Source organism: Acinonyx jubatus, chromosome D3 (assembly GCF_027475565.1).
Source record: "Acinonyx jubatus isolate Ajub_Pintada_27869175 chromosome D3, VMU_Ajub_asm_v1.0, whole genome shotgun sequence".
Taxonomy (NCBI): domain Eukaryota; kingdom Metazoa; phylum Chordata; class Mammalia; order Carnivora; family Felidae; genus Acinonyx; species Acinonyx jubatus.
In genome coordinates this window covers 52,049,753-52,070,413 of record NC_069392.1, presented here as the reverse complement: position 1 = coordinate 52,070,413, position 20,661 = coordinate 52,049,753, and the positions used below count along the sequence as shown (strand labels likewise).

General features: G+C 35.2%; 1 protein-coding gene across 4 annotated transcripts in view; it reads left to right on the top strand.

Annotated features, from left to right (window-relative positions):
* TRAPPC8 (trafficking protein particle complex subunit 8) overlaps positions 1-19,101 on the top strand; it is an 81,943-nt gene extending 62,842 nt beyond the window's left edge. For all 4 annotated transcript variants that reach the window (XM_027068705.2, XM_027068707.2, XM_027068704.2 and 1 more), the window contains 8 exons: positions 59-155; positions 1,434-1,502; positions 1,591-1,649; positions 3,947-4,120; positions 6,949-7,050; positions 11,372-11,517; positions 17,034-17,123; positions 18,058-19,101. In XM_027068705.2, coding sequence (XP_026924506.1) covers positions 59-155; positions 1,434-1,502; positions 1,591-1,649; positions 3,947-4,120; positions 6,949-7,050; positions 11,372-11,517; positions 17,034-17,123; positions 18,058-18,292 — 972 coding nt within the window. In that variant the 3' untranslated portion in view covers positions 18,293-19,101. The remainder of the gene's footprint in view (positions 1-58; positions 156-1,433; positions 1,503-1,590; positions 1,650-3,946; positions 4,121-6,948; positions 7,051-11,371; positions 11,518-17,033; positions 17,124-18,057) is intronic.
* The last annotated feature ends 1,560 nt before the right edge of the window (positions 19,102-20,661 follow it).

Sequence of the window (20,661 nt, the reverse complement as noted above, 5' to 3'; positions counted from 1 at the left end):
TAGAATATTCTAAGTTCATGCCCCTAAATCTTAAATGACTCTTATTTCTTTTTGATAGAGTGAAGCAGGTGTTAAGGAATTCCATATAGTACAAGTATCGAGTAGTAGCAAACACTGGAAATTCCAGAAATCTGTAAATCTCTCTGAAAACAAAGGTTTGTGCTTTATTTTCCTTTTCATAGTAAATTTTCAAATCTTCATTGCTTGATTTTTTTCAGAATAGTACTGTAATATCAGAAGATTGTTGGTACCTTTTTTATAATTAACTTTTTTAAGCATTAAGTTGTGTTTTCATTAGTTCAAGTGACTGTGAATCAAATTACCTATCTTAATCTGTTCTTTCCCATCTTTTTATTCCCTTCCACATATTTCTATTTGCATTTTCTTTATTCAATTGGAAAATCAGTGCCTGAGTAGATGATCACTTTCAAAATTTCAAACAGTACAGAAACATATAGACTAGAATGTGGAAGGTTCTTTCTGTGTCCTTTGCCATTGGTAGGCTGTTTTTTCTGTGTATAACCATACCTCTGTAGTGACTGACTTTATACCCATATAACACTTAAAAGGATATACATACTTGTGATATATATTGACAGATTGTTTTCCAGGATATTTCTGTCAGTTATCCTGGTAGTAATATGAGAATGCCAATGCTTTTAAGAGTGGAGGGAAGCTGACAAAATATTTGCTCTTTCTGGAGAAAAATTGTACAGTATTATTTCAGAAGCTATAAAAATATTTAAACTCATACTTAGCCTTTCAGTAATCCTTATTTTTGGAATTTGTACAAAGGAATTAATTCAAAACATAGGAAAATCTGTATACTGAGAGCAGGGCAGTTAATCACAAAGTTGTGTTTAATAGGGAGAAATTCAGTGTGGCTTTAATGTAAATTATAACTCAGACTATTTTTTAGTCACTAAAATTTATTAACATTTTAAAAGTGTCTGTAATAGCAGGGAAATGCATCATAGCACAGTATGTGCATATAGCAACATTGATGTAAGTCATACATATGAAAAAATACTGAAAGGAGATGAAGAAATGATAGAATGGTGGGTTGTGGGCTCCCTGGTTCCCAGGTTTGGATCTTGTAAACTTTTATCTGTAATTTCACACACACACACACACACACACACACACACACACAAACACACATAAATATAAAATGAGTATTATTTATTCACACACACACACACACACAAGCACATGTGTGACCATGTATTTCAAGAAAGTTGAATTTCATCCTTTTTATGGGCTGAGTGAAATTTGCTTTATTGACATGAAAACAAAGATGTTTTTCATTAAACATTATTTATAATTATGAATTATTTTCCAGTATTGTTAAGGAAGTCTGAATAATAAATTAGGTTTTACCATGTCAGAAGCTGAGAAGGATCTCTGAAATTTTTTCTTTCTTTTCTTTCTAGATGCCAAACTTGCCAGCAGGGAGAAGGGAAAATTTTGCTTCAAGGCAATACGATGTAAGGAAAAAGAAGGTAAATTCATTTTATTTTCAGACTTTCTTAATGGTATTTTATATTTCATGCCAGCGATATGATTAGCTTGTTTTCCCCTGTTTTTTAGTTGCCACACAGTCCTCAGAAAAATACACCTTTGCAGATATCATCTTTGGAAATGAACAGGTATGAAAATAAGCACAATAGCATTTGATCTTCTGGATCAAAGTCACAGTTCTGGAATATCTATTTTGGCAAAACTATTGCTTTAGTAATCCTCAAAATCTTTAGTGGGTGAATATGTCAACATTGTTGGGTTTTGCAGCTTCCCTTCATGCTCTAAAACAGACCAGAAATACTATGTGGATTATGCCATTTTAGTTAGTTATTCAAAACTAACTTTCTTTTGAGGGTATCACAGGAAAAAAGTATAAACCTTGGTATTAAAGAAAGAAACCAGATTATACAAGGGAACCAATTTATTAGGGAAAGTGGTTACAGTGGAACATAAAGATGATAATTCTCTGGATTTTGGTGTATCATATGGTTCTGAGACCAAAATAATAAGCTCTTTTGTAGTTTTAAATGTATTTTCCAAAACAGTAGTATTTCAAGTTAATTATTTGTAAGAATCACTTAGAGTAGGTTTTCAAACTTTCACAACATGTGGGGCTCTTGTTAAATGCAAATTCTATTTCAGTGGGACTAGGGTGGGACCTGAGATTCTAAATTGCTATAAGCTGGAGCATCTGGTTGGCACATTTGGTAGAACATGTGACTCTTGATTTGGGGGTTGTGCGTTCGTGCCCTGCATGGGGCATAGTTTACTTAATAAAAAATATGTATACTAAATTACTGTAAGCTCCTAGATGATGTTAAGGTTATTAGTTTTTTTTTTTCAGAACCTATTTTTGATCTGAGAATTTTGTAAAAATGAAAATTTTGCTTTCCTGCCTCCAAAACTTTGATTCGTTATGTCTTGGGGGGAGTTTGGGAATATGCATTTTTTCCTTCCCTCCCTCCCTTCCTATTTATGTATTTTGAGAGAGGCACAGAGACCGGGACAATGTGAGTCGGGGAGGGGCAGAGAGGGAGAGAGAGAGAATCCTAAGCAGGTTCCACACTGTCAGCACAGAGTCCGATGTGGGGCTAGAACTCACAAACTGTGAGATCATGACCCAAGCTGAAATCAGAGAGTTGGAAGCTTAACCCCAGGAATATGCATTTTCAGCCAGCTCTGCATATAATCTGACGAGGTGATGTGGTGATTTGCTTTGAGAAATGCTGGACCAAGGGTGTAAACTTCCACGTAGGCATGCCCTGGTACTGTTACCAACGTTACTGTTTGTGTTATTGTTTCTTCTTTGTGTTTTTTGATTTGATAATTCCAGACATTCTTATGCTTTTGTATTTCTCTTATCATTGGCCTTCATCTGACTCACTCTTTGTGGCTATCTTTTGACTATTTGAAGAAGCAGTTATTTAGAAATATCTCAGAGTACCAAAAGCCCAGTAATTCCAAAACAAGTATACTTTTAGCAATGCCATGCCTCCTGAATGACTGAATTTAGGTTTCATGATTTCAGTTGTTTGTCCTTTTCACTTCTTTTTTAAATTTAAAATCCCTAGAGACATAATCAAGACCCTTAAATCATATTACGTGTATAATTTTTATTGTATATATTAGCAAATAATTTTGTATAGGAGTACTGAAGAAAGTAAAAACAAAAAAGGACATTTTCCCTTTTGATGAATCCGGTTGAGTAAATAGAACTCCCCAAGCACTACAGATTAATGAGAGAACTATGGGGACAATTGTTTACCAGAAAATAGTTTATTCTTAAAGGGAAAATGTGTATATTTATTAATATTTAATAATTAACTTGAAACTTAGCATCTATATAATATAGCCTATAATGAAGGGAATCCTAAGTGTAGACAGTTTACTGTGAAACATAATATCCCATTAAAGGAAATCCTGTACTTCTGATTCCATTAAGAAGTTTTTAAAAAATTCTTTGCTCATCTTCTCTTCCTTCAAGTAGAAGAGCCACATTAAGACCAATTACTCAGTTTGCATTCTGTTTCACTAGATGTTGTCTAGTATTCTAAGTATTCGAATGAGAACTATTTCTGTTATTTTAATAGTACAAAAAATATTACTTTTCAATAATTTATTTTTTATTCATTTTCTTAGAGCTACCCATCATCTTCCCTGGATACTTGGAAGGCCAAACCTAATGTCATGGCAGTGTAGATTAATTATTTTGAGGTAACAGCTTTAAGATTCAGGGTAATTTATACCAAATATTTTAGGTGTTTAAATGTTTTAGTGTGTTTTACAGCCTCCCTCTATTGACAGATTGACAAGAAATTTTTTAATAAGCGTTTTGGTTATACAGAAACATATAGAGAAATATAAATTTTGGTAGGGTGTATTTAATTGAAAACATTTATGTAGATAAGTGACTTTCTTTTGACAGATAATAAGTTCAGCAAGTCCATGTGCAGACTTCTTTTATCGAAGCTTATCTTCTGAATTAAAGAAACCACAAGCCCAGCCGTCCGTGCATACTGAAAAACAGTCATTAGAGGATGCTGTGAGATTGATTCAGAAGTGCAGTGAGGTGGATTTGAATATTGTCGTATTATGGAAGGTATGTGTTACTAAATTATTTCAGCAAGCCTTGCTTACAGATACTTGAGCCTTAAGCTAAAGAACAAATGTAAGCTGGTATTTGCATTTTTTCTGCTTAAATTTTTAGTTTCAATATTAAAGTTGTTTTATAATTTTATTTAGTAGTTCTATAATGACTTTTTTACTTAAAGAATTCAAATTAGATAGCTTTCTTCTTTGTTATTGTTACTTCTAAGTGGTACTGAGAATATTATAGATTTGTTAATGAAAACAACTGTTATTATTAAATTCTTTATTATTGGCATTTTCAGAAACTGAAAATGGAAAAAAATAGCACTGTGAACCTTCAGGTACCCATTACTCAGACTCCATAGTCACTAATTTGTTGCTATTCATCTTTCATCTATTCCATTAGCCCCTCTCCTTTGTTTTCTTTTATTTTTACTTTCCTTTATTATTTGCTATAGTATTTTTTTTTTTAGTGACATAATATTTTACGTGTAAATGCTCTGTATTCTAGCAGATGAAGACTTTCTTTAACATCTCCAAAATATTGTTATTTCATCCAACCAAATTAACAGTAATTCTTAATTATGATCTATTTGTTGGTCTGTTTTTGTTTTTTCCAGATTATTTTAAAATATTTTAATTTTAAAAAAATCATATCCAAATAAGATCCACACATGACAGAGCAAAATGAGATTGCTTAGGCATTAGTCTTCCTTAGAGTTACCTGTTATACAGAGCAGGTTTGTTTCGCACAGTGTACCCTCTGTATCTTAGAAATTTATAATTGTATATAAATTGTATACATTACATAGAATATATAATAAAATTATATATTACTTTTTAAAAAACAATTCTACAGTGAAATTAAGGATCTTGCCTAAGGATATTCACCTGAACTATGTGGAAGGGTTTCATTTTGTGTTGTCTGATACAAGAGCTCTCTCACATAGAGGTATTTTCATAGTAGATGATCAATATATGTATTTTTAAATTGGTTCAGATATTCTAGACTATTATTTTTACTAAATCACACATTTTTAAATAAACTTTCTTGAAACTAAGCTGGCATAAGTTTTTTATTTTTTATTTTTTGCATGAGTTTTAATAAAACTGCTTAAACAAATTGGTACTTTTGTTGACTATAGATGTTTAATATTTAAAAGGTCGGTTACACATTTTTAGCTTGAAATCAGATGTTCTTGGGGCTTAGAATCAAGAGGATTCTATTTTCAGGCTTAGCAGTATTTTCCTCTTAATGTAAACCAACCAGTCATTAAATATATACTATAACCGTGGCGTATGTGGCTGTCACTCCACAGATTTCCTGCCGTGTAACAGTTTGTAATATTACTGAGACAAGATTTTGAGTAATCTGTACTCTGTATTCATTGTTAAGTCCACAGTAACTTTGGCTGGGGGTGAAAGTGTTACCTTTTAAAAAACAGCCCGGAATAAAATTCCACTACTAGTAGTACTGCTGATCACATGAAGAAGAAAACTAAGATTGTGATGCTCCTTGGCTAGAAAATGGAAATTGGAATAGAATGAAGAATGGGATATGAAGTTGGTAGTGGCTCGTATTTGTGTTTATCACATACTCATTTGAGAAAGTGGTAGAGTTCCCAGTGAGGTCTCTAGATAATGCAGAAATGACACACTGAATGAAATGAAATTTGAAAAGTCATTTAAGCTGTGGAGGAGGAAACACAGGATGCCTAGGACTCTTTTAATAAAATATAATTCAGGAAAAAACCGAGCTCAGACAACATCTTTGCGAAAAACAATTGGAAAAGAGGCACAGAAAAACTCAGCAGTTTTAACTAAGCATAAATGTTTGTTTTAAAAAGCGAAGCCTTTGTGCAGAAAGGAGAATGTTATTTATAGAATTCGACATGGCTAGGGGTGATTTTTGTTCGATCCCATGAGACCATTGGAAAAAACGTGACATGTCTCAGAACCTTGTATTCAACCTCTCAAAGGTCCACCGCGTCAGGTGTTTAAGTCCAGCATTTTGGGTTATGTGTTAGTTCACACGAGCAGGTCCTGGGCTGTCCAGTGCCTTAGTGCACTACTCCCAAGTTGGTCTGCAGATGACATGCTGTCACTGGTCATGGTAAAATGAGTACAAAAATTGAACATAAACATTTAGAAACTTCTGTAGCATTTTGGCTGAGAAATTTTGTATCTGTTGAATCTAATAGTAAAAAAATTGGGCTTGTTAAAAAATTTTTAAACCTTTGTATTTGCATAATGTGGCAATAACAGCGTATCAGAGCCATTTACGTATTATATTTTCTCTGGGACAGAAGTGGTTCAAGAGGGAGATGAGTTATATGCTGGAACCAGTGTTTTGATATAGATGAAATTGGCCTTTTTTTTTTTTTTTTTTTTAGTATATGTACTTATGTTTAAGATATCTCCAAGTGTGTGACATTTCCACTTACAAGATTTATGACTGTTTTCACGATTATGTTCTTCTAGGTGATAAACCCTGTGGCATTTCAGAAGCATGTACGTTTTGTCTGTATTTTGGTAGTTCAATCACAAAAAGACTTGTGTTATAGCGCTAGTTTCTTAAGAGATCTAGAGAAAACTGAAAAAAGATTTTAAGATGTATCCTTCAAATATCCAGGCCCAACTGTATTATACTGAGGCAAACAGATTTTGACAGATTCTTTATTTATTGAATGAGTAAATAAAAGTAGAAATGCTGACACAGCCATCGTGTTGATAATTGATAAACAGCCATGATATTTCTACCTTCCATCAAATAATTGCATTCATTACTTTTGAGGTATTGCCAAGCAAGGTAACATTTTTGTGCTTTGTATGTCTTAGGCTTATGTAGTGGAAGATAGTAAGCAGCTAATTTTGGAAGGTCAGCATCATGTTATTCTTCGCACTATAGGAAAAGAAGCCTTTTCATGTCCTCAGAAACAGGTAATAGTAATGTTTGCTTTGGGTCTTCTTGTGAACTTGGGGTTTTTTGTTTGGTTGGTTTTTGGGTTTTTAAAGGGATCTGCTGGTATATGCAGGCTTTTATATTGAGATTTGAGTGAGGGGTTGGTGGCAGACGACTAATTAGAATGAGAAATGAACATAAATAAAATTCATTAGCATCTTGTAAGAGTATTAGATACACTTGTGATCTTGAGGTTTCCTAATATTCTGTATTGAATCTAGAATTCATAGTTACAAAAAGAATTGATTTGCTTGAGAGGAAGGGAAACATGCCCTTGCCACTGCAGAACTCCAGAGGAGGCATATCGTGAAATGTAAAGGCCCCTGGAGTTGTGCAGCAGCTGGGAATAGTATTTAATATGTTTTCTCATTTCTCATAAAATACTATTTCATCTTAACAAAAAGTTCTTGTATATATGAACAAAATTTCCAGTAATTTGAACCATGACCTTGTATTGCATTTCTAAATAATGAATCTTAATTTCAAGCTTTCTTACATTATTTTTGAAAACTTATTTTGAAATAATTTTCAAACTTGCAGAAAAGCTGCAAGAATTGTGTAAAGAGTGACTCTCTTACACCTTTTACCAAGGTTCACCAGTGGTTAGCATTTTACCTTCTTTGCTTTATCATTCTTCCTCTGTTTATGTACACATTGATTTTTTTCTTAATTATTCTTAAGTAATTACTCTCAAGTAAATTTGCAGACATCCTTCTCCTCTGCCCCTATTTACTTCATTGAGGATTGCAATGAATAAGAATAATCTCTTAAATAGGGGTGCCTGGGTGACTCAGTCAGTTAAGTGTCCGACTTCAGCTCAGGTCATGATCTCACGGATCGGATGGTGGGTTTGAGCCCCGCATCAGGCTCTGTGCCGACAGCTCAGAGCCTGGAGCCTGCTTCGGATTCTGTGTCTCCTTCTCTCTCTGCCCTCCCCTGCTTGCACTCTGTCTCTCTCTGTCTCTCAAAAATAAACATTTAAAAACAAAAATCCTCTCCCAAATCATAAAAAAAAAAGAATAATCTCTCAAATAATCACAAAAACCATTATTAAATTCATGAAGTTTAACATTGATGCAGTACTCCTGTATAGTCCATATTCAAATGCCATCAGAGTTCTCCATTTTATCCTTGTAACAGTTTGTGTTTTCTTACCAGGATCCAGTCCAAAATCATACATTGCATTTACTTGTCCTGTTTCTCTAGTCTCCTTTAATTTGGGACAGTTTCTGAGCCTTCATTTGTCCTGTGTCATATGATATCTTTGAAGAGCATGGGCAAGTTATTTTAATGTAAAATAATACCTCTTCGGTTTTTTCTTGTTTCCTCAGGACTAGATTAAGGTTATACATTTTTGGCAGGGATACTACAGAAGTGATGTTATGTCCCTGCCAGTGAATTAATCAGAAAGCTCTTGATATTAATTTGTTTCATTATCAGTGATGGGTCACACTGATAAGGTCCACCTTATTTCTCTACAGTAAAGTTACTGTTGTTTCTAATAAGTAATTTGTGGAGAAATAATTTGGGCCTATGTAAATGTCTGATTTCTTGTTAAACCTAGTTCCACTAGTTTTAGCATCTACTGGTTGTTCTACAACTTGAATCAGTTTTTACTTTGATGATTACTAATGGTAATATTCCATTAGGTTTAATGAAGATATCAAATTTAACCCTGGATCTATTTCTTAATATAAGAAAATTGTTTTTTCCCCTTTGAAGTCCTAAGTTTTGGTTGTCTTATGTTACAAACTTTTGATAATCTAGAATATCTCAAACATAGGCAGAATAAGTATTTAGAAAAGGAAGAAGTGATTTAAAAAAAAATTTTTTTAATGTTTGTTTATTTTTGATAGAGAGAGAGAGAGAGAGAGAGAGAGAGAGAGAGAGCATGAGTGGGGGAGGGGCAGAGAGAGAGGGAGACACAAATCTAAAGCAGGCTCCAGGCTCTGAGCTGTCAGCACAGAGCCCGATGCGGGGCTTGAACTCACAGACCGTGAGATCATGACCTGAGCTGAAGTCAGATGCTCAACTGACTGAGCTACCCAGGTACCCCAGAAGTGATTTATATAAAATATATTTGTATTCTTGGGGCCCGTGGGTGGTTCAGTCAGTTAAACATCAGACTTTGTCTCAGGTCATGATCTCTCAGTTCCTGAGTTTGAGCCCCACATCAGACTCTGTGCTGTTAATGCAGAGCCCATTTCAGATCCTCTGTCCCCCTCTCTTTCTGCCCCTCCCCTGCTCGCTCTCTCTCTCTCTCTCTCTCTCTCTCAAAAATAAATAAACATTTACAAAAAAAGTGATATTTTCATTTTATGTACCATGAATAGCATATCCTTTTTATTTCTCTGTATTTCACTTTTGAAATATTTTATATTCTCTTTATATGGTTAACTGAGCTTGGGACATAAAGCGGTTTCATCATACTGTGAATAATAGATTTGGAGCCCAAAAACTTTCAGATTGATGATCTAGTATAAATTACTTGCATAACTTAATGAACTTTAGCTTACTACTCACTTGTAAAACCAGGATAATAATTCTTTACACCTTGTCTGTCTTGTGGTAGAAATGTCATAAGGTAGAATCAGATCCTTATTATCAAACTGCTGCACAAATATTTAGTGCTGATTGTGAAAATACTTTTTGCTACTCTAAAGCTGGGAGGGGGGAAACCTTTTAAATATTCTGTTAGTAAATTAGCTTGGGCCTTTGGTCTCCTTTTCATGGCTGTTGTTCATGTATTTTCCTCCTAATAAGTGGCATATAGAAATTTATTTAGTATAACTTAGAAGTCTCAAATAATAGCTTATTTTTTGATGATTGGAATATATTAAAAAATACATTTAACTTTCAATTGAAGTGTAAGATAAATACAGAACAGTTGAATAGCTCATTGAATTTCACAAATTGAAGAATACTCCAGTATAACCAGGACCCAGATAAAGAAATAGAACATAACCAGCACCCCAGAAATTCTGCTTCCGTTCTCTTCTTTCTTCCAGAGTAAACCTCTAGTCACTTTTCTCTGACTTATAAATCAAAAGCAAATTTAGGTCTTGCTTTTACAGCTATATAGATCAGGGATCAGCAAACTTTTTCCAAGAATAAGCAGATGGTAGGTAATATTTTAGGCTTTACTGGCCAGAAGGTCTTTGTCTTAATTACTCATCTCTGTTGGTGAAGTCCAGAAGCAACCATAAGACAGTATGTAAACAAATGGATATGGCTATGGGTCAATAAAACTTTCTTTCCAAAAAACAAACAACAAAAAAAAAACCCAGGAGGCAGGCTGAATTTGGTCCATGGGCTGTAGTTTGCCAATCCCTGGTGCAGATCAATGTCCAGCTAGGCTAGCAAGAAATTAAAAATCAAAATTTTCCTGGATGGTAAAGGGAAATGGAGAAAAAATGGTTAAGAAAAAAATACCACTATTTTTATAGTGGGAACCACTATTTTTATAAGGGAACAATACTCTCTTTTTTCATTTAGATGATAATGATATTGAAATGTTTACAGTATGCCTGACATTGGCTATATTGAGACTTTTACATGTATGTTAACCTTCAGTTAATAGAGATGAAGGATTACAATCTATAAAACACAGCAGTCTATTTTCAAAATGAAATTTTAAGGCAACTTTAGTTCTTTATTAAAACAGATGCTATACAATTGAATGTCTGTAGCTTAAGTACTAAGTAATAAGGAATTTTACTAGATGGGACCCACAACAGATTTTGAAATTATTATGAGACTTTTTTATAAATGAGGAAATTAAGTCTTAAGATATTAAATGCCTTATCCAAGATCACAGAGCTAATATGTGAAATTGTTGGAATTCAAGTCTAACTCCAGCATATAATAAATAAGGAATGAATAAATGATTCTGATCCTAGATTCTTTTTTTTTTTTTTTTAAGTTTATTTATTTATTTTGAGAGAGAAAGGGAGAGAGCATGAGCAGGGGAGGGGCAGAGAGAGGGAGAGACAGAATCCCAGGCAGGCTCCACACTGTCCATGCAGAGCCTGACATGGGGCTCCAACTCACAAACTGCGAGATCATGGCCTGAGCTGAGATCAAGAATCACACACTTAACCGACTGAGCCACCCAGGCGCCCCTGAGTCTAAATTCTTTATCCTAGATTATATCGCAGATGATTCTATTGGTTTAAATAACAGCAGAAAGTATTGTTCATGCTTTCCCTTATCTCAGCTGTTTTTAACTACTTTTGTTTATGCTATATTTTAACAAGACAGTGTTTTTATTGTCATATGTATATTTTTTTCTTTTCTCAGGAACCACCAGAAATGGAACTATTAAAATTTTTCAGGCCAGAAAACACTACAGTTCCTTTAAGACCGTCAGTAGAGCAGCTTTCTAATCTCATTAAAACGAGTCTTCACTATCCAGAATCATTTAATCATCCATTTCATCAAAAAAGGTCTGAGGCTTATTTTTGTTAAAATTTTTCTACGTGTGCACACCCACGCAGAGACTCTTATTTATTTAAACGATAGCATTAACCCAAATATTGATGAAGAAATTTAGAATAATATTGAGTATCTGTAAAGTGCTCTTAAATATTTTACCCTTTACTCTGATTACTGTATGTTGCACCTGTGGTTAGAAATGGCTATTTGCCTTAGACACCTCAATTGCCAAAAGTTTCTGGTGGGCAAGTTTATCACTAAGTCAAAAACAAGGAAAAAATATGTTGTTTTTGTGTTGGACACAAATTAATTGTAAGAAATGACTATAGTATAGACTCATCAAACAGTTCAAGTTTTAATAGCATCATTTACTTAAGATTTACTAAGTGCCAAACTTCTTGGGGAATGATGTTCAGTTCAGTTGAACAATGAAGTTCAAACTATGTGGGTCTACTTATACATGATCTTTTTTATTGTAAATGTGTTTTCTCTTAAGGGTTTTCTTAATATTTTCTTTTCTTCAGTTTCTTTTATTATAAGAATATAGTATATAATTCATATACCATACAAAATATGCATTAATCGACAGTTTATTGGTAAGGCTTTGGGCCAACAGTAGGCTATTAGTAGTTAAGTGTTAAGGTAGTCAGAAGGTGTATATGATTTCCAATCATGTGGGGGTTGGTACCCCTAACCCCTGTATTGTTCAAGGGGCATCTGTATTTGCAATTTTGGTAAGTAGGTTGATTATATAAACTTAAGGTTCTGTAAATAAAAAGTCCTAAATCAGATGACACTTCAAAAAGTTGCTGGCTTGCAGGTATAAAAACATGGAGAGAAGTCTATTAGAATCAGTCTATAAGTGAAAATTGAAGGTATGAATTTTGGTGAAGTCACCCTGGGTAGGGGTGGGGATGAGGTGGGATAGAACAAAAAGAAAAGTGACCTGCAGAACAATGACATCTGAGAGAAAAGCTAAGGAAAAAGAAATCCATGAAAAAGACTGGTTGAGAAGTAATTAGGAAGAAAAGATCAATGAGAAAGTGATATCTCAAAAGTTCAGTGAGAGAGAAATGGGTTAACTGTTTAAAATGCTGCAAAAATGTCAAATAGTAAAAGGATGAAAAGGTTACTTATTGGATCTGACAATGAGTGACTACAGTCATTTCCTCCCCGCCCCCCACAAAATTAACACCCAAATAACCAAACTACCTGTATTCAAGAAATAAAATATTGCTAGCATCACAGAAGCCCACTGGTACTCCCTCACAGTCACTACCCTGCCCCCCCCCATATTGGTAGTCATTTATTTGCTTCTTTTTATAATTTTCCCAACTAAGTTTATATGCATCTCTAATTTTGATTTTCATGGGGCATTTTTTGAACTTTATTATATAAGTGGAATTATACAGAGTATCTTCTTTTTATGTCCAGCTGCTTTCATTTAATATTATGTTAGTAATTGTCAGCCACTGCATGAAGCTATAGCATTTTCATTGCCATATGAATATGTTTGAACACACTGGAATAATTTACTCTCTTGATGGACTTTGGGATTATTTTCATATTTGAGCTATTTTGAATTCTGCTGTGAATAATCTTGTGTATAATCTCTCGGTTTATGTGAACTTGCCCAGCCCCCCTTATTTTTGCATACTTATCTAGGAATTTTTCCAAATAGTTTGACCATCTTGTACAACTCACCAGCAGTTCCCTTTGCGTCATATCTTTACCACCACTGTTGTCAGATTTTTAAAAATTTTAACCATTTAAATTATTTATAAAATTCTTTTTGTCCAGGTCTTAATGTTGCTCTAATATGCAGCTGTAGTTGAGGGGGAAGATGGTATGTTTTATCCCTATCAATCTGTCATGACTTCATGTACTTTCATGGGAAATTTGGATTCCCTGATGTTTCTTTTTTTTTTTTTTTTTTTAATGTTTATTTACTTATTTTTGAGAGAGAGGAGAAGGGACAAAAAGGGAGAGGGAGAGAGGGAGAGAATCCCAAGCAGGCTCCACGCTGTCAGTGCAAAGCCTGATGCAGGGCCTGAACTCATGAACTGTGAGATCATGACCTGAGTCAAAACCAAGAGTCCGACACTTAATGACTGAGCCATCCAGACCCCCCCCCCCCCGCCCCGATGTTTCATTGTAACCCATTGTTCTACTTTATCAGACCTATCCTGCTTCATATCTTAGATTCCATGGTGTTTTTTTTTTTAACCGTAGCAGTTAAAACCTTGGCTGTGCTTTAGAGGTAAGGATATTTAGGAATTGTCCACATGATTCAATTGGAGTTAAAAAGCATCATAGAATCTGGGAATCTAGCATGGAATTATGTGAAGCAGGGCAGGTTTGATCAAACTAGAGTAGAGTGGTGGGTTAAAAATAAAACATCACAGAATTAAAACTGTACACAAAGTATGTGAAAACAAGGCAGGCTAGATAAGGATGAAATGTGGCAGTTTTTTCCAGCCCTTGCTGCCCATTAGAATTACCTGGGGAATTTTTAAAGATTCCAGTGCCAGTTAAATCAGAATCTCTGGGAGTAGGACCCAGGCATCTGTATAATTTAAATGTCCTCAGATGATACCAGCATGTACCTGTATCCATCACTGTTGCCACAGAAACGCTTCACAACAAACCACTCCAGAATTTAGTTGCTTCTAAGGCATTCTTATACTCATGGATCCGCAGATCAGCTTACCGTTTGGCTGCAGCTCACCTTCAAGCTGTGGTTGGTTGGGTTCATGTCTGCACCACATATATTTTGGGCTCAGTGCAATGGGCAGCAGCTACTTGGATATGTTCTTCTTATGGCATATCTCTGGAGTACAAAGGTGAGTTATACTGAGATAGCATATTTAAGGCTTTTGTTTGCGTCAAAGACATTAATATTCCATTGGCCAATTAGCCTCACCTTCACATCAACAAGAATGACTCCTAGTCCCACAGTGGGAAGTAAATAATGGCTAGGGGAGTAAATAATGAAGTGAGGGGAGCAAATAATGGCTAAACAGTAATTATAGTTACACCGCAGCCACCAAGATGGAGAAGCACTGGAGAAGCACTGATGTAGAGGGCCAGAGTGGTTGGTCATCCTTACAAAACTAAGAATAGAAGTGTACTTGAGTGAGAGAGCTGGAGAAATGGGAGATGGTTGTCAGAGAGTGGAGTGACAGTATTATTTCAGAGGTAGCTATTTTAGGTGACTAAAAAAAAAATTACAGTATGGTTAAGGAAGGTAGATGGATGAGTTTTGAATAGATAGTACTGATGGTTATGGAGGTGGTATGAATTTGGGAAGGTGTTGAATGAGTTATCTACTTAGTAAAGTTGTCAGGATTGAAAAGAAGAAAGCAAATTCCTGCTGAAGCTTTTAACTGAAGCCAATATATGATCTGGAAGAGAAGCCTTCGAGCAGTGTCTCTCACGTAGGTGGTATGCCTTTGCTTCCCAGACGTGTAAGATGAATGGGAGGTGGGAGGTCAAGCAGATGGTTCCCTCATCTTTACCTCAGATATTTCAAAATACTCATCCTTTCTCCCTCCCCCAAAGAATCTGCTGTACTGAGTTACTATTTTTGGTTTTAGTATTTTAGTATGAGGACATAAAAAAAGATTAAAAACCATGGAGTAATATGACCAAAAAATGGATGTTTTGACAGAAGGGGTAGGAGGAAGAAATCATCAAGAAGTGGCATTGAGAACTACATTAATGATACATTCTGACCCGAGATATGGAAGCTGTTGGAAGAAACACAGCATCTAATGTTGAGAGGACTGTAGAGGAAGCCGTGTATTCAGCCAAATTTCAGTTAAAGCAAGATATAGAAACATAGAGATTAAGGGTCTGGGGGAGTGTTCTTAATGTAACATAGAAATGTGGGAGGGAACGCGACAGCAGGAGGTTTGGTTATGTCAGTAGCACACGGATCATACAGGAACAAGAATATGAGGAAGAATATTTGACCAGAGATAACAGAGGTGAAACACTGGGTTTAGCTGCCGTAGTTTTCAAAATAAGAAGTCACATTAGACATTGTTTATGGAGCTTTTGAGCATTATTCTCAGCACTTAGCATATTTGATCTCACCTAATCATAACAAACCCAAGAGGTAGGTACAATTATTGTTCCTAGTTTGCAGTTGAGAAAACTGAGGTACAGAATTATTGAGTAGATATTTGAACCTTAGTCAAACTGTAGTATGCTTTTATTAATGCTAAATTTGGTGGTGGGGGGATAGTTGTCAGCAGTTTGGTCTCTAGGGACTGTTTGTGCCTCATCAGATTAGCATTTTTCAAAGACTATTAGTATAAAGTGTTTTGTTTTTTTTTTTTAATTAATTTTGAGAGAAAGGGAGCAGGGAGAGGGGCAGAGAGAGAGAGGAGAGAGAGAATTCGAAGCAGGCTCTGCATGAGAAAGACCATGAGATCATGACCCGAGCCGAACTCAAGAGTTGGACACTTGGGGCGCCTGGGTGGCTCAGTCGGTTGAGCGTCCGACTTCAACTCAGGTCATGATCTCACAGCTCATGAGTTCGAGCCCCGCATCAGGTTCTGTGCTGACAGCTCGGAGCCTGGAGCCTGCTTCGGATTCTGTGCCTCCCTCTCTCTCTGCCCCAACCCCAGCCCACTTGCATTCTGCATTTGTCTCTCTAAAAAATAAATAAACATTAAAAAAAAAAAGAGTTGGACACTTAACCAACTGAGCCACCCAGGCACACCTAGTTTTTACTATCTCTTTATTCTTTGTGTTTATAGAATAAAATATTAATACTAGTATGTAAGCAGGCTTCATTTGTGCCCAGGTTATGTCCATTTATTATATTCTTGATCTGAACATACACCAGTCTATTCATATATCCTCTTCTGTCACTGCCTGTCCTTTCTGTGCTTAGTAATGCTTTAGTAATTTATTAATTCTAAAGTGATAGGAGAAACTGGGTTACCTGAGAAAATGTGTCCACTTAAAAAGGCTTTCCTCATAATTTGTTCTATAGAAAGAACTTTCATATTCTCTGTAACACAATGGCTTTTATGCAAATTTGGTAGAAAAGCAAATGTCAATCTAGTCCAAGTTCCCAAAATAAAGTAAATTTCAAGAAACATAAAGAGAACAGGATTAGTTGTTGGCATTTTCATGATTTATTTTTTTCTTCATTGATCTGAGTTTTACTTTGTTTTTCACTTTGAGAAATAACCACTTAGAAACACTTGGGTGTTTTTTTTTGTTTTGTTTTTTTGTTTTTTGTTTTTTTTTTTAGTAGTAGCTATAATAAATGGAAATAAGATGGTTTTGTGGATGTATATATTCTGGGATTTAGTATGCAAGTATTGTAGTAACAGGTTTTTCTTATATACACAAATAATTTGTCTGGAGTGATTTTGGAACTCAGTTATTTTCCCTACTTGAATCTAATTAGTTTTAAGGAGATTGTTAGGTATTCTTAAGTGTTATTTTCAAGATAGCTGATTTAAAAAAGAAAATACACAGCTTAACCTTTCTCATTTTTCTTCCACAGCCTTTGTTTAGTACCAGTCACCCTTTTACTTTCCAATTGTTCTAAGGCTGATGTTGATGTAATAGTTGATCTTCGGCATAAAACAACAAGGTAAAGATGTATTTAGTGCAAGATTGTTTTGTGGCTTAAGATTGATTTGAGAACAATTTAATTATGGATATAATTACCTAATGTGGATAGAGAAAGTTTATTCAGGCGTGCCCTGGGTGTTTGGTTTTACAGAAATGTTACAGAAGACTTACAGAGGGTTGTCTCAGCATTACAATAGTGATAAAATAACAAGCAGTTTCCAAAAGCAGCGAATTGTTTTGATTGGAGACAGAATTTTTCAGAAAAGTTTGTTGGTGATAAAAAACTCTAAAATTGAATATCAGCAAGTTTGTGATAGAAGTGTTTTTAAGGTTTTTTTTTGTGTGCGTGTATGATTGTAAAATAATACCCAAAAATACAGGTACATACTTCCATATCTGATACCTCAAGGCTAGATGCTTTTTGGAATTCAGAAATTTTTGGATTTTTGGAAAAGTAATATGAAACGTGAATGGATTACTACTGTATAAACACTCCAAATAGGATCTGGGGCAGCTGTATGGAATCCAGACATGTCCTATGTATGATTATGTGTGTCATAAATTAGTGCCTTATTGGTAGATACTGGGTTCCATTTTTCAGCATTATAAATGGTTTCAGTATTATAAGCATTCCTGTATATGATTTTTTTTTTAGGTACAGATAACCAATTGGTTAAAAGCTGAGGTTTGAAATCAGGTTCCATTATTTCCCACCTGCTGTTGTGAGCATTAAATGCAATAATGCTTGTGCCTACAACATAGTAACTATTAATAAATGTTGACTATTAGAGCAATAGTAATACTAGCTGTTTTCATTGTTGTTATTAAGAAACAGTTGGCTTCATGAAAAAGTTTCTAGAAGTAGAATTGCTAGATGAAAGGGATGTGTTACTGAGACTTGGGGAAAATTTTTATAAAACCCTTCAACTTACCATTTTCCTTCTCCCACATAGTCCAGAAGCATTGGAAATCCATGGATCATTTACATGGCTTGGACAAACACAATATAAACTTCAGCTTAAAAGCCAGGAGATTCACAGTTTGCAGCTGAAGGCATGCTTTGTCCATACAGGTGTTTATAACCTTGGAACACCTAGGGTATTTGCCAAGTTATCGGACCAAGTTACAGTGTTTGAAACGAGTCAGCAGAACTCCATGCCTGCCCTGATCATCATCAATAATGTGTGATGACTTGCAAATTTGTACTGAAATCCACAAGAATCAGTTTTATTTTACTGAATGGGTTTTAACAGCAGTATTTGTTATACCTAACTTGTTTATGGAGGTTGGTGTCGGGTCACTGCAAAATACTTTCGACTTGTCAATCTGTTGATGATGCAAAGCACGTTGGACTGAGAATACTCATATTCTTTTTTTGTATTTCTTTAAACCCTGGTAATAATTTACATGCTCATAATACGGAATTTCAACATAGCCACGCACCTTATTAAGCCCTGTCTTAAAAACCAGTGTCTAAGTCTGCTGTTACAACATATTGATGGTATATGAATATTACCAGATGATTTTGAGGAAGGAAAGGCCTTGTTGGTGATACTCCTGTTAAGCCATTAGTCTATAAATTCCAGCTTTACTGTGAAGTTCTATAGAGTGTTAAATACGGATTTTCCTGTGTTGCTTCACACAATTCTCTAAAATACATTTTGAACTTTGGTTATAGAGTCTTCATACTTCAGTATCTGGTGGTTCCTATGGCTTATACATAACTTTGTAAAAAGAAAAAAATTTTTTCTGATGCTTTGAATATAGTTTTGAAAGGAGTTTGACTTTTTTTTCCTCATTCATCTCAGTATAGGGTGCACTATTTCACAATATGAGATTTTTTGTCATTTAAATTATCATATTCTTTATTATGTAACTTTAACATTTGAGTTGATCTGTTTAAAATATGAATCTCAAGTTAATTAAAAATAAGCTTTTCAAAAATGTATTATATTTATAACAAATGTAAATAGAATAAAGACATGCTATTCACTGTATAGATTTATTAGATGCCTTTTTTTAATTCTGAGGACATCATATAGTTTTTATTTAAAATGAATGCTAACCATATTAATTATAGCAGGACAAACTAGTTTCCTGAGAAAGCCTTGTTTCCAAACATGAAGTACAAGGCTTTGTTCCAGTAGTCCTTGGTGGCCATGTTTACATGAGCAAACAAATTTTGTCTGTAAATATGTCATGTCTGACACCCAGTTACAAATTTGGAGAATTCTTTAATATCCTGGGAGAAAGGAAGATCATGCCTACTGAACTATTGAAAATAACCACATTGCAGACTCTGATGCTGGGTATGGTAGACGAGGTGATTAGCCTTCCTGCTGAAGAAAAGTAGACTCTAGACAAAAGAGAAGAAAACCTCTTACAAAAAACAAAGTGTTAACAGTATAGTCAGTTATTAGTGGACCAAAATCTAGAAGAAAGTCTAGAGGGGAGAGATCAACATTTGAGGCTACTTTGCCTTGGGAGTGTTTATCTACTTAGGAAGGAGCAGCCGATGCACAGAGCCTTATGTTTGACATATTTTGAAACAAATACAGGTCAGGAGAAATCATCGGAACTTCTGAAGCAAGGAGACAGTATTTGGAAAATAAGCACAAGAAACTAAGGGACCTACTGGGTTCAGTGAGAAAATTTTATGTTTATCTGGAGTCCCAGAAGGAGGAGAGAGAGGGTAGGGCAGAAGTGGTATTTGAAGAGAATCTCTGAGAATTTTCCAAGATGAACACCAAATTACAGATTCAAGTGGTTTAGTAAATCCCAAACAACAGAAATATAAAGAAGCCTATATCTGGATGCCACGTAGTGAAAATGCTGGGAATTAAAGAAAAGGGGAATACAATCTTGAATACAGAAGACAATTGGTAGCATAACTGATAGCATACCTCGGAATAAAAATAATGGAAATCAGAAAAAGGGGGGGTATCTTCAAAGGGCTGAAAGAAACTAACTGCTAAGCCAGAATTTAAACTCAGCAAGAATACTTTCAAGAATGGAAATGAAACATATTTTAAGACAAAACCAGAGAGTTTATTTCCAGGTGGCCCTAGGATAATGATGTCTACCTAAATCTTCACCTTTCCCTTCATTCTGCAATTAAGTATACAAATCAAGAAGAGCAAGTGAAGCCGCACCCAACTCCTACCTTTAGCATAACTAGACAGAGAATACTGCTAATTTGAAATTATCTGTACATGGAGAATCTAGCACTGAATTGCAGCAAACTGTCTCAAGCATCTACTACAAGCCTTTGTAGAGAGTGGAGGTGGGGAAGACAGGAATCCAGAAGGAACTATGGAAAGGAGCCAAGAGAACACAGGGGTTAAGGGCCAGCTGAAGTCACTCTCAAACAATGTCTACCCTCACTGCAAAAGTACTCAGCAAGAGGGGCACCTGGGTGGCTCAGGCGGTTAAGTGTCCGACTTCGGCTCAGGTCGTGATCTCACAGTCCTTGCGTTTGAGCCACGCGTCAGGCTCTGTGCAGACAGCCTGGAGCCTGCTTGAGGTTCTGTATCTCCCTCTTTCTCTGCCCCTCCCCT